The 13,782-nt window shown below is 32.7% G+C and overlaps 1 protein-coding gene across 2 annotated transcripts in view; it reads left to right on the top strand.

Moving 5' to 3' along the window:
- UGGT1 (UDP-glucose glycoprotein glucosyltransferase 1) overlaps positions 1-13,782 on the top strand; it is a 96,310-nt gene that overhangs the window by 49,277 nt on the left and 33,251 nt on the right. Inside the window, exons 16-21 of one of the 2 annotated variants that reach the window (XM_031959851.1) lie at positions 215-350; positions 3,920-4,051; positions 6,000-6,164; positions 7,713-7,833; positions 12,828-12,926; positions 13,630-13,653. In XM_031959851.1, the coding sequence (XP_031815711.1) occupies positions 215-350; positions 3,920-4,051; positions 6,000-6,164; positions 7,713-7,833; positions 12,828-12,926; positions 13,630-13,653 (677 nt within the window). The remainder of the gene's footprint in view (positions 1-214; positions 351-3,919; positions 4,052-5,999; positions 6,165-7,712; positions 7,834-12,827; positions 12,927-13,629; positions 13,654-13,782) is intronic. The other variant, XM_031959850.1, reaches the window with a different exon arrangement.

Below are 13,782 nucleotides of genomic sequence, written 5' to 3'. Positions count from 1 at the left end.
TTCCTTTCCCTTCCAAGTCTAATACTAGCTTTGAATTTGGCATAGAATATGTTATATGTCATAATGGCATATTTCACAGTAAAATCGCAGTAAATTTTCTTAAAAAGAAATCTTTTCATCATTGGTTAATTGCAATCACTGAATTGGATATGAAAGATATGCTTTACAAAATATTTGACTTTCTTGAGATAAATACTTATTTCCCTCCCCACAGAATTGGTTTAATCTTTGTGGTTAATGACTCTGAAGATGTTGATGGGTTGCAAGATGCTGGAGTGGCTGTTCTTAGAGCATATAATTATGTTGCACAAGATGTGGATGATTATCATGCCTTCCAGACTTTGATATCAGTAAGTTTTCATTTAAGATGCTAAAGTGTTTTTGTCTAATGTATAATTTTTAAAAGTCTGTAGTAAAGAAAAATTGCCATATTTCTTGAATGAGAAAAAAAAAAGTATTGCTTTTTCTTACAACTACATGTGAAGTAATTATTTTCATAGAAATGCACATATGTGTCACTCCTCAATGTAAGAATTTAAAATCATATTCTTAGAAGTTGTCTAGTCCAATGCCTACATTTACAGGTGAGAAAAATATAAATTGCTTCTCTTTTGATAAGAGGGATAACCTTGCATTTTGAATGTTCATTCATCTGTGACCAGTTTTCTTTCTTGAGGGAGGAAAAACTGCTATTCATATTTGATTATGGCAAATTAAATGATGTCATTCTGTGGCTTTAAAAGTAAAGATGTTGAAAAACATTTTTTCCCAGTAGAGAATTATGTTTCAGGCTAACATTATGTATTTTGAGAAATGTCAAAATAAATGACATATAAAGATATAACATTGCTAATCTCAGATTTATCTAACTTATTCCAAATGCTTGCTGAAATAGTAAAATGACATGGTAAACAATTTTCAAATTCAACTCAGCAAACATTTGGCCACCTATTAAATGCTTTTTTTTTTTTTTTTTTTTTTAAATAGCCTTTTATTTACAGGATATATACATGGGTAACTTTACAGCATTAACAATTGCCAAACCTCTTGTTCCAATTTTTCACCTCTTACCCCCCCCCCCTCCCCTAGATGGCAGGATGACCAGTAGATGTTAAATATATTAAAATATAACTTAGATACACAATAAGTATACATGACCAAAACATTATTTTGCTGTACAAAAAGAATCAGACTCTGAATTATTGTACAATTAGCTTGTGAAGGAAATCAAAAATGCATGTGTGCATAAATATAGGGATTGGGAATTCAATGTAATGGTTTTTAGTCATCTCCCAGAGTTATTTTTCTGGGCATAGCTAGTTCAGTTCATTACTGCTCCATTAGAAATGATTTGGTTGATCTCGTTGCTGAGGATGGCCTGATCCATCAGAACTGGTCATCATATAGTATTGTTGTTGAAGTATATAATGATCTCCTGGTCCTGCTCATTTCACTCAGCATCAGTTCGTGTAAGTCTCTCCAGGCCTTTCTGAAATCATCCTGTTGGTCATTTCTTACAGAACAGTAATATTCCATAATTTTCATATACCCTATTAAATGCTTTGAAGTAAAGACAAAAAAAATGAATAGGTTCTGCTTTCAAGAAACTTACTGCTTAATATCTTGTACAAATGTTATCTTTTTTTTTTTTTTTTTTTTTTGGCAAGGCAGTTGGGGTTAAGTGACTTGCCCAGGGTCATACAACTAGTAAGTGTTAAGTACCTGCGGTCATATTTGAGCTCAATTCCTCTTGACTCTGGTGTGGTGCTCTGTCTACTGTGCCATCTGGTTATCTCCCTTTCTCTTTATATGTTCATACCTTAATGGCAAGTTACTATATCAGAACCAGAATTCATTCTCTCAGACTAGCTTCCTCTTAGCCAATTTGCATTTTAGACATGAGGTCAGATGTGTATAGTGGACCATTTATAAATATGAGGTCATATGTGTATAGTGGACCATTTATAAACAATATATTCTTGATTTATTTTCTATTTTTTCTTTTTTCCTCATTATTATTTAAAAAGCATCAGTAGAAGCATCTGGGTGATGCAGTGGATAGAGCACCAGCTCTGTAGTCAGGAGGAATTGAGTTCAAATCTGGTCTCAGACACTTAACACTTCCTGGCTGTGTGACCCTGGGCAAGTCATTTCACCCTAATTGCCTCAGCAAAAAAAAGTATCAGTAGCCTAAGTGGAACCTGTCCATAGTATATAAAGGATTATTACTTTGGCTTTTTCCCACAGCATATTTTTAAGTGTCATGGTAGTTTATTGTTCAGATATTTATAGTTTACAGATTCATTAAAATTAGTTTAGCATTTCACAGTGTGGAGGGGAAGAGGGGGAGTGATTGAACCTTACTGTCATTATAATTGGCCCAAAGAGGAAATAACATGCACAATCAATATGGGTATAAGCATCTATCTTACCTTATAGGAATATAGGAGGGGAAGGGGATATGAGAAGGGGGGAGGGTGATAAAAGTGAGGGCATATTTAGGGAGGGTATGGTCAGTAGGAAAACATTTTTGAGGAAGATCCGGGTGAAAGGAGAGAGAAAATTGAATAAATAGGGGGAAGTATAGTTAGCAATAGAAATGGGAAAGAGAATTTTGAAGCAAGTTTCTTTGGTGAAGGCCTTATTTCTGAAATGCACAGGGAACTGAGGCAAATTTATAAAAAAGAAGAGGCATTCCCCAATTGGTAAATGATCAAAAGATGTGAATTATGCCCAGAGATCTCTAAAATCATGCATATAATTTGACCTAACCATACCAGTATTAGCCATGAATCCCAAGCGAGATTTAAAAAAAAAAAAGGAAAAGGACCTATGTATACAAAAATATTTATAGCAACTTTTTTCTCAAGGCAGGGAATTGAAACTTAGAAGCATGCCCATTAATTGGGGAATGGTTGAATAAGTAGTGGTGTATGATTATGATGGAATATTATTGTTTTATGGGAAATGATGTGCAGGATATTCTCCGAAAAATTTATAAAGTCCTCCATGAACTCGAGCAAAATGAAATGCTATTGTGTACAAAGTAATAGCAATGCTGTGAAAGATCAGCTGTGAATGACTTTGTTATTCTCAACAATACTATGATGTTCTGAAGAACTTATGATGAAAAATATCCATATCAAGGGAAAGAACTGATTGCCTGAATACAGATTGAAGCATACTCTTTTCCTTTTATTAAAAAAAATATTTTTTTTTGCTTTATTTTTCCTGAGGGTTTTTTTTTTTTTTTTCTTTTTTGGAGGGGGATAAGAGGTGGAGGATTTATGTTTTTTTTCCACAACATGATTTTTACGGAAATGTTATGCATAACTTCACATATGCCTTCTCAATGTGTCTGAAAGGGAAAGCATCTGGAATTCAGAAGTTTTAAAAACTAAAGTAAAAAATTGTTTTACATGTGACCTGGTGAAAATAAAAATCTCTAATAAATAATCTAGCATTGCCACTTTAAAATGTTCCTCACATGAATACATTTATCTTGCTTGAAAATAATTTTAATTTAGAATTTGATCTTTCTTCCTTAAAGAGAAAAGTATAGTTTTAATTTCCAGAAAAATTAAGAAAAAAATTCATGAGCAGATAGATCAGTTTTTCACCCTGCATGTTTTGTTGGGGTTTCTATAATTATACTACTTAGCAATTTCCATAAATTGTAACATCATTTTGAGAATTTTCAGTGTTTAAACTAAAAAGGAATCTTTAGGGCAATTGGGAGAAAGGAAAGTTAAGCTTCATTACTAACCTCAATATTGGTCATTTAAATGTTTATTCTACAAAGAGGACACTTTTCTCAGTTTTCTGCAGTATTGTAAAGAGAGAAAATTATCCTGTGAATGACATTCACCCAAAATGGCTGGGAATTTTTAAAGTATAAAGCTACCTTTTATTTCCTCAGATTTATAACAAGGTAAAAACTGGAGAAAAAGTGAAAGTTGAACATGTTGTCAGTGTTCTGCAGAAGAAATATCCATATGTGGAAATTAATAGTATTTTGGGGATTGACTCTGCCTTTGATCAAAATCGGAAGGTAAAAGATTTATTGATATTTCTTTCTCATTTGACTTATTTTCTCTTTTTCTTTCATAGAAGAATTTTATAACAAGAACATGGAGGGCAGAAAATATAATTTTTCAGGATTTACATACATCAGAATATAAATGTTGGTTGTAGATTTCAGTCTTATGAAGAAAAACTTATTCTAATTTAGCTGATATTATATATAATATTGTTTGATTATTAAATGGGAAATTATTCAGTTTCATGCAAATTGGATAATTTACTGAATATATATAGATTGTAAGGTTTTCTGCACAGTTCTGTCTTGAATGTTTTAGTAAAAATTAATACATAAAGTTTGGATAATACATATGTATTCTATAATACATAAGTATTCTATAAGTGTAGCAGGATTATAGAATTTGATGTAGGACTTAGCTGAACATACATCCTATTTTGATGGTTGTGCAATCTGAGTGTAAGATTGAACAGGCATTATGCTGAAACAATAAAACTATCAAAAGAGTGAAAAAAATTAAGGTTACAAAGGATGCATTTTTAAAAAGTTACTAATTTTTATTTAGTTATTTAATATGCATTATAAAATCACCAGCAATGTGCAAAGCATTGTCCTAGATGCTAGGGATAATAAGAATTATGATAGATAGATAAGAAATCAGGTGATTGATCCACATCTGTATCTACATATATGTATATCACTATTTGTAGATAAAATATACATACATACATACACACATACGTGTATGCATATTTAAGGTTTGTAAAGTGTTTTACATGTTTTTAATCATTTGATCCTCATATTTTGTCTTCCTGTGAACTAGGTACTACAGGAATTAATGTCTCCCATTTACAGATGAGGAAACTCAGGCTTAGCAAAATTAAGTGATTTGTTCATTGCCATACAGGTAGTAAAATCAGAGGTATGGTTTGAACCCATGTCTCTGCTGGCTTTAATTCTAGTACTCTTTATATTGCATCATTCTGCCTTAATGTATCATAGGATCCAAAAATAAAAGGAAAAAGAGCCCCTTCAGGGAATTTATAGTTTCTTGGATCTCTATGAAATTCATTCATTTTTCAGGTAGTATAGAATGATCATGATGACATAAGTTAGATATCCAAGAAATAGAAAAACAAAATACTTACCAGTAAGTGGAACAACACAAAATTGTACAGTGTAATATCCATGTATTTTAGACTGGCAAATTTCTGAATGCACTATATAGGATATATGTGATCTGTTAGAAAAAGATATTTTAATAAAAGTTTCATTAACTGAAAATTAATAGGGGCAAAAAATTGATTCCTAAATAGATGTAGGTTAAAATGATGTCTCTAGATTGCCTATTGAAAAAACATACACTGTGGAGATCTGGCCTTATGTATTAATTGGTTTAAGAAACACTATATAAATTCCATCTGCTAATATCAGTGAACAGGTTGTCTCTAACTTGTAGTCTTAGAGTGTTACTCGAGGTCCTGAAAGATTACATGTGGTTTTTATGGTTGCATAGATAATATGTATCAAGAGTTTGGATTTGTTCTCAGATCTCAACAATTCCTAAATCAACTCTCTTAGACACAACACCATGTTGAATTTCAAATGTATTCTAAGAGACCACACATACTGCCTCCAGACAGATAATGGGGACTTTCTTCAGTGATGGCTTTGGGAACTAGGTTAGAAATAAGGTTGATGGTATGGGATGTGCTTCAAGCTCATGGGCTTTCTCCATCCAACTTGAAAGAGCAGTGGTGAGCATTTTACTTGCCTGACACATGGCTAATTACACTTTGTCTCCCCCCAAAATTATTTCAAGCAACTGACAATATGGTTGAAGGTTTGAAGACCTTATAGTCTGTTTTGCCTAGAATATTTGTAGAATGAGAGCAGGAATTTTTCTTCTCTTTTGCCTCATAAAAGCCTAAAGCTTTCTTGTCTTGTTTTTTTAATATAGGAAGGAAGAGCTTACTATGAGCAGACAGGGGTAGGTCCTCTGCCAGTTGTACTGTTTAATGGCATGCCATATGAAAAGGATCAGTTGGATGCAGATGAACTGGAAACAATTACAATGCATAAAATCTTGGAGACCACAAGCATCTTCCAAAGAGCTGTGTACTTGGTATGTGAACATTCTGAGTTGGATTTGGGTACATTTTTTTTTTTTTTTATTAAGTTTTCTAGTTTTTGTAGTTTGCCATAAAATTCTTTAAGCAGTGGAATTTTATATACCCTGATAGCAGCTGTTTTTAGACTCTCAGCAGGGTGGCTCCTGTTAATCTCTTCAGGAGCTTTCACTAGGAATGTTCAATTTTAAATGGAAACTACTATGGAATTTGGCATTAGCACACTAAAAATAATTTTTTCAAAGGATATTTTTTTGGGATGATTGTTAGAAATTAGAAAATGATTAAAAATTAAAAGTAAAATTGATATACCATGAGTGGTTGAGAAATATATTTCAGAACTGGTTTAGTTATTGTGTTTAATTTTTGTGTCCAAATAAAAAAATTGTTTCTAAGTAAAGTCTGTTGATCTCATCAAATCCAAGCAAGATACACATTTTGATGAATATGTTTTGTCTTGCTCTTCTTATAATTCAATTCATCAGATATTTGCTTATTTTTAGGTACTGCCTTCAGGGTGAAAACATAAATTCATGATTCTCTACTTAGTGATATTTGGTTTAGTTGTTCAGAATCATAAGTCTAAACTTTAGGAATATCACACTTTTAAGGGAACATAGTAAAATAGTTGGAGCTTTTCAGGATATTTATCTTTTAATTTTGTGTTATGTATATCTGTTATGGAACATTACAGTTTAGAAGAAATAATTTTTTTTTTCTAAGGCATTTGAGTTAATTATTTAGACTAATAATCTTAAATCTTCTAATTGTCATGCTTTTTTCTTCACTTCTTATTTCTTTGCGGAAAGTTTGAGACAGGATTATTTTAATTTGGATCAACTTGTCTGAAATGATGAGCCTAAATGTATATGTGCCTGCAGTCTCTTCTGCAACGTTTTATTTAATCTTTGATGGTAAATTTTTTTAATAGGAGTGCAGGTTCAAATTCACTGATTATGCTTGTGCTACCTCAAAAATTAATTTTTAACAACTTTGCAAATATTGGTACGACTGGATCCTACTTTTTTAGGAACTCATTAGTAAACATAATTATTGGAATGAATTAATATAAAATGTTTATAAAGGAGGAAAAAATTCTTTAAGCAAAAGCAAAATTTAAGCAAAAGTGAATTGTCATTCCCTTTTAAAAATAAGATTTGCTAGAGAACCTTTTCTGCAAAGGTAATGCATTGACAATTCAATTGATACCAATTCTTTAAAAAGTTGAAGACTAAGATCATAGTTCAATAGCTATCCACTCTCCCAGTTTATGCTTTGATTCTCTTTTTAAAGAAAAGCTAAAAAAACCAAACCAAAAAACCTACTTCTTCTTAAATTCTTTTAACTTCATTGTGGTGAATATGCATTTAACTAGGGCAAGAGGCTTAATGGATTTTTCTGCACTGTGGGGTTTGTATTTTATAACAATCTAGAAGGAATCTACTTATATAAAAAGTTATTTATGAGATTTTTCCATCTTTGGTTTTCTTGTGAACCTGTTATAATGGCAGTATTTTAACTAGTCTTTATTTTTTATATTTTAGGGTGAACTGTCTCATGATCAAGATGTGGTTGAATATGTCATGAACCAGCCTAATGTTGTTCCACGAATCAACTCTAGAATTTTGACAGCTGACCGGCAGTATCTAGATTTAACAGCAACTAGTAAGGGGCATTTTCTATTAAATTTTTAGAATAAAAGGCACTTTTAGAATCCAATCTTGTTAAACTAGGGACCTTTTAAATTGAAGTTATATTTATTGCTGCCTTATCAGAATTTTAAGGTTCAAAGTACAAATTAAGAGCATTATTGAACATCTGAAAGCTGGAAGTTGGTCTCTCTCCTTCCTTTTTCATTTCTTCCTAAAAACTTGAGGAAGTTGTTTTTTTAAGCTTTTAAATTCCAAAGATTTTCCTTTTGTCCTTTCCTCCTCATAAAAGTACTCTCCTGCTACCCAAGCTACCAAAAAAAAGAAAGAGATACAGGAACAAAATCTTTGGAAAAGAGATGACTTGTAAAATATTTTAAAAAATAACCAGTTCTGTATAAATGTAAATTAATGGAATTATTTATCAAAAATAATGTAACATAATACAATATATTGTTGTCTTCCCTGAGAGTAAGCATGTAAGAGATGCCTTTTCTTTATCAATCCTTATCTTTACCTGTCACTTTGAGGCATATAGCTCCAATGTTCTTATATTGAGAATCTCAGAACATCTAAAGCTGGGACATTCAGTTTGAACACTTCTTAGGAATTATGATCTTCTTTAAGGCTAACTTCCTTAGCTACTTTAGCTACCGAGCTGATGGTAAATTCTTCAGCTTGAAAAGACTATAAGCCAAAACTAAAGTAACGGGAGTGTTGGTATATGATTTTTTTGTTTGCAGGTGATTATGCTCACTGCAGTCTCTATAAGTTGAGATATCACAAAGTATGGATTGATACTTTGCTATTTGTGCTAATTTTGGCCTAACAATTAATACCAAGAAAATGCAGGTACTCTATCAGTGAGCATCATACTGTCCATCTGTGAAACCATTGGTTACAGCAGATGATGACATTTTGAATGCTGCGGTTCACTTACCTTGGCAGTATACTCGAGGGATGCACAGATTGAAAATGAGGTTGAAACACCATTGCTAGAGCTAGATTTGTGTTTGAAAGTTTCCAAAGTAAAGTATAGGAAAGGAGAGGTAATAGACTGACTACCAAACTGAACTTCTACAGAACTACTGTGCTGACTTCACTGTTGAATGTCTGTGAAACATGGATAGCATCCCAGTGCTATGCCAGAGGTGTGAATAGTTTCCATTTGAATTGTCTTCAAAAGATTTTGAAGTCACCTTAAAGGATAAGATACCAGACACTGATGTCTTTTCTCAACTTCATGCATTCGAATTCTACTGCAAAGAGCATAAGTCTGTTGGACTGGCCACATTGCTCAAATGCCAAATATATGCTGCTAAAAAGACTATTTAATGGAGAATTCACACAAAACAGGTGCTCACAAAGTGATCAGAAAAAGTGATACAAAGACATTCTCAGTGATTCAAGAACTTTAGAATTGACTATATGGTATAGGAGACACTGGCACAGGACTCTCTGGCATGGTGTACCCTCATTAGAGAACATGCTATGTTTTGTGAGCAAAACACAATTGAATTAGCTCTGAAAAATTATGATTAATACGAAGTTAGAGAAGCCATCCTAAATGTTCATAGAGACTGTTTGTGTCTGGACTCTCTGGCATAGTGTAGCCTCATTAGAGAACATGCTATGTTTTGTGAGCAAAACACAATTGAATTAGCGCAGAAAAATTATGATTAATACGAAGTTAGAGAAGCCATCCCAAATGTTCATAGAGACTGTGTCTGACCTATGGCAGAGCATTCTGAAGGTGTATTGGTCTGATCAGCTTTGATTGGACGCACAATAACCTGACTAACATAATGATGTTATTTTGGTCCTTTTCAGGAAGAAAGAACAATCATCAACTATTGAGTATTTAAAATCCAACTTAAAAGGTTATGTTGAAGTATTGTTCAGACTCTTATCACATGACATTATGGTGGCTATGAAGAATCATTCAGAGAACCAAAAAAGTTCAGTTTAATAGATTTGTTAAAATGGAAGTGTTATTCTGAAAGTGGCTTCTCCATTATATAAAAAGAAAATATAGATATGTGTAAAAACTTGAGTTTTTCTTCATGGAAATGCAAAGTATAATTTTTTCAGTCTTGTACCTAAACTAAAAAGTCAAAAAGTGAGCCTAGTATTTCTGGCCTTCGGCCTCTCCATGCCTAATTCTAGTCTCCTAATAGAAATGTTCTAAACAGGGAGGCAGAATATGATGTGGTTGCCTTTCCCACATGGATTAAGTTTGTTTTGTTTGGTTTTGTTTTTCTATGCAACTTATTTATTCATTAAATTACCAAAAAGAGATCTGATTTGAGGAAGACTTGGGAATATAAATCTTGTGTTGATTGACCCCTTTTCAGTAGAGAGCAACAAGAAAATTGAAGTTCTGTGCTATGGCATAGGAACTCTTGGAAAGAATGCAGAGACCAGGGGAGATTTATGGAGATTGACTGACTTATCTCTTTCTTACCTTGTAGTAGTAAGAACTCTAGAATTGCTAGGTCTGGAAAGTTTAATTTTGTAGTCAGGTAGTTGCTTCCAATCCTATGATAATGGACTTCCAAAGTCATAAAGGCAAGGGTATAATACTTTATGAAAAGCAAGTCTTTCTACTTCATTAAACACAGGTGGACAAAAAAGTTTCTAGCTAGAGACATCATGAAAGAAAGACTGATATTTTAGCTGTAAAATCATATATCATCCTTATTTATGTTAAAATGTTTGCCACTGTCTGATTCACTTTACTCATTCTCAGGTTAGTGCTGAATTTACTGGGATTTTAAAAATAAGGTCAAATACAGACCTCTGCCCTTTTGCATGTCTTTTCTTTGTGATTGAAGACGTTTTTCTTCCAGAACTCAAACCAATGAATGTTCCAGTCTCCTACTGATGACAGAATGCCCTATGCTATGCATAGATAAGCATTGCGTCAGATAGACACAGGAATAGAGTATTAGATTCAGGCTTGATTGACCATGATTTCTGCCTTGTATTTGCTAGTCTGTTTTGTCATTATTTGAATATGACAAGTCAGTGCTATTCTTCACTGATCTAGGGCTTAAGATACACTGAAGTTTTGTCCTTAAAATTTTAGGTTAGTTTGAAGCTTGAAAGTGAGTTAATCCAAGAGATGTAGATACATTATCCTCTGCTTCATTTTAGCTCCTGTGACCCATTCAGAAAATCAGTGACAGGATGAAATGATTTCAGGTTTCTGAACTAACAGTATTACAATAGTATTTTGTAGTATAAGAACTATCAAATTGTAAGCTGCAGTGTAATACAATAATATGATAAAACTTGTGTATTCATTTTTACAAATTTTTTATTCTTTTTAAAAAAATTTTTTTTATTGATATATCTGTTTCTTCCTCTTCTGTTCTCAAGAGAGCCATCATAAATAACAATTGCTATGTTTTAGAGTGGAAAAATTTTGGAAAAAATCCCAAAATATGTATGTTGTGTAACATTTGTGAACTTCCTACCTCTACAAAGGTTGGGTTTTGTTGCCAGCCCATTGCTTTGTTAATATCCTCTGCCAGTAGCATGGGAAAGTCAGGGAGGGGGTGCTGAATGAGCTCAGGATCATTGAGTGTAAGGTTATTTCTTTTGGACTCTGGGTATCCTACTCCTGAAGACTTGCTATATCTTTGGCACATAATTTCTGTTTTGGAAAGTTTTTGAGAAGTTGTGAAGATGTTTAGTCCTCTGTTCATTAAAATGATTAAAGTACTTTTATCCTAGTAAATTTATGTGATAGGTAGTGCAAATAATATTATTTCCGTTTTACAAATGAGGTAACAGGTATAGTTAGATTAAGTGATTTGCCCTAAGCCACACAGCTGAGTGGTGAAACTAGAAATGTGATCCTTTTAATCATTCCAAATCCCTTGACTTTTTCTAAAATATCACAATCAATCAACAAACATTTATTAATCAACCACTGTGTATCAGACTCTGTGCTAGGTACTGCATGGACCAAGAGAAACAAAATAGTCCCTAACCTCAAGGAGCTTACAATCTATGAAGGTCACTAGTTAGTACTTAGTTAATCCTTGGTAAATGAATGAGTTTAGTTTTTCCTTAATTTAGCCTATCTCATATTTAGGAGACATGGTTTTTGTTTTTGTTTTATTTTTTGTTTTTTGTTTTTTTTTTTAACAGACTTCCTTATAGAGGAAGATAACTGCTGAGTCCCTTAGGGAAGAAAAAGAGCTACACAAGATTCTTTTAAAAGGTCCTAATTCCTGTAGAGAAAAATTAAGCCAAGGAGTTTCAGTTTCAAATTGTGATCTGGCTTAGGAATTCAATCTAAGTAATTAAATGGGTTCTTGATATATTTACAAGGGTAGGTTAGGTGCTGAGGAGAGGGGTATAATGTCCAGGAAAGGATAAGTTGAATGCTGATTGGTGGGGAGTTTGGGAAAATAGGAGGGAAGAGCATCTGTGGAGATAAAAGAAATAGGATATTTTAGAAAGGGGTGGGGGTGCTTGATAGGATATATTAGTGGAAGAGCTTGTAGAATTGGCTAGTCTGAAGTTTTCATTTACTTGTCCAATCCAACTCATCGCCTCACAACAGGATTAGTTTTATAATAGCTTCTTAAATGATTTTGAGTGTACTCTTCCACTTGTCTGTCCATCTAACACATTACAATCAAACAAATCTTTGAGACACTATTTTCCTCACACTGCTATTATTCCCGTGGTCAAAACCCCTTACTGATTCCTCTCTGTTAAAGTCTCTTTGTTTCCTCCCCCAAGTATGCATATGTTTGTGTATATATAATATGATATGCTGTGATTTCATTGTATCTTTAAAAAAAAAAAAAAAGATAGTTCCTTGAAAATATAGAGAACATTTTATAACCATGCTGTACTTTTCTTATCAAATAAACAGCAAAATCTATGTTAAGTTTAAAGATAATAAATGAAGTTACTAGCTGATATTAGCATTATAAGAAATATTTGCATGTGAAATAAGAGTATAAGTCTCTTTTATTTTTTCCTTTTCAGATAACTTTTTTGTGGACGATTATGCTAGATTTTCTCTTTTGGATTCACAGGATAAGACTGCAGCTGTAGCCAATAGTATGACCTATTTGACAAAGAAAGGTAATCACTTTGGGTCTTATCTTTGATTCAGTATATTTTTGGTAATTGTGACAATAGGTTTTATCATCTCCTGGGAAAGATGCTATGAATTTTCTTTTTAATAACATTTCAAATAGTATTTTTGAGTTCATTGTAAAAACTTAATGATAGATTGAAAATTGTTAATTCATCATTGTAGAGTATTGTCTATTCCCCAGAATTATTTAGAGAAATTCAGTCTTTAAAAGTTTTATTTGTATTTATTACTTATAGCTTTTAGGTAAGGTTATTTCTTCAATGATACTTGACTTTGTAAAAGTCTTCTGTTGAGGTCAGAAAATGACCATCTTTCTTTCTGGGGAAGTTTCTCTTTAGTTCTTGTTATATTTACTGCCTTTTCACAGTACTAAGTATCATCTGGAAAAGCTAATTTTGTCCCTTCTGAATTCCTTTCAGTGAGAAAATTTGGTTTTCAAAGCATATATATATATAATTCAGGAATTTATGTACCATCTGGTTCCCCAAAAGAAATAATTCTTTTAGATTAGAATAGTAGGGCTCTATTCCCAAATCTGATGTAGGAATTTCTGACACTTTTTCCTATCTAATCCCTTGAACCCAGGGAGTTGTTTTTAAGATTCTTTTTCTTCAATTGTGCTTTGATATTATTTTCAAAGTGAAGTTTCATTCTGTCCCACTCATTTGCTCCTTTCCTATTGTCCAGGAATGTCTTCCAAGGAGATCTATGGTAACTCATAATTTTAGAATTTCCAATTGCTTTATTTAAGTATCTTACATCTTTTCTGGGACCCTCATAATTGGGAATTACTGGACACTTTTTAATGAGGGCCCTGGAACCTGTGGGTAACAACAGCCT

The sequence above is a fragment of the Sarcophilus harrisii genome, chromosome 3 (genome assembly GCF_902635505.1).
Source record: "Sarcophilus harrisii chromosome 3, mSarHar1.11, whole genome shotgun sequence".
Taxonomy (NCBI): Eukaryota; Metazoa; Chordata; class Mammalia; order Dasyuromorphia; family Dasyuridae; genus Sarcophilus; species Sarcophilus harrisii.
The sequence above is the reverse complement of the archived record's forward strand: the minus strand, read 5'-3'. Positions and strand labels throughout refer to the sequence as shown.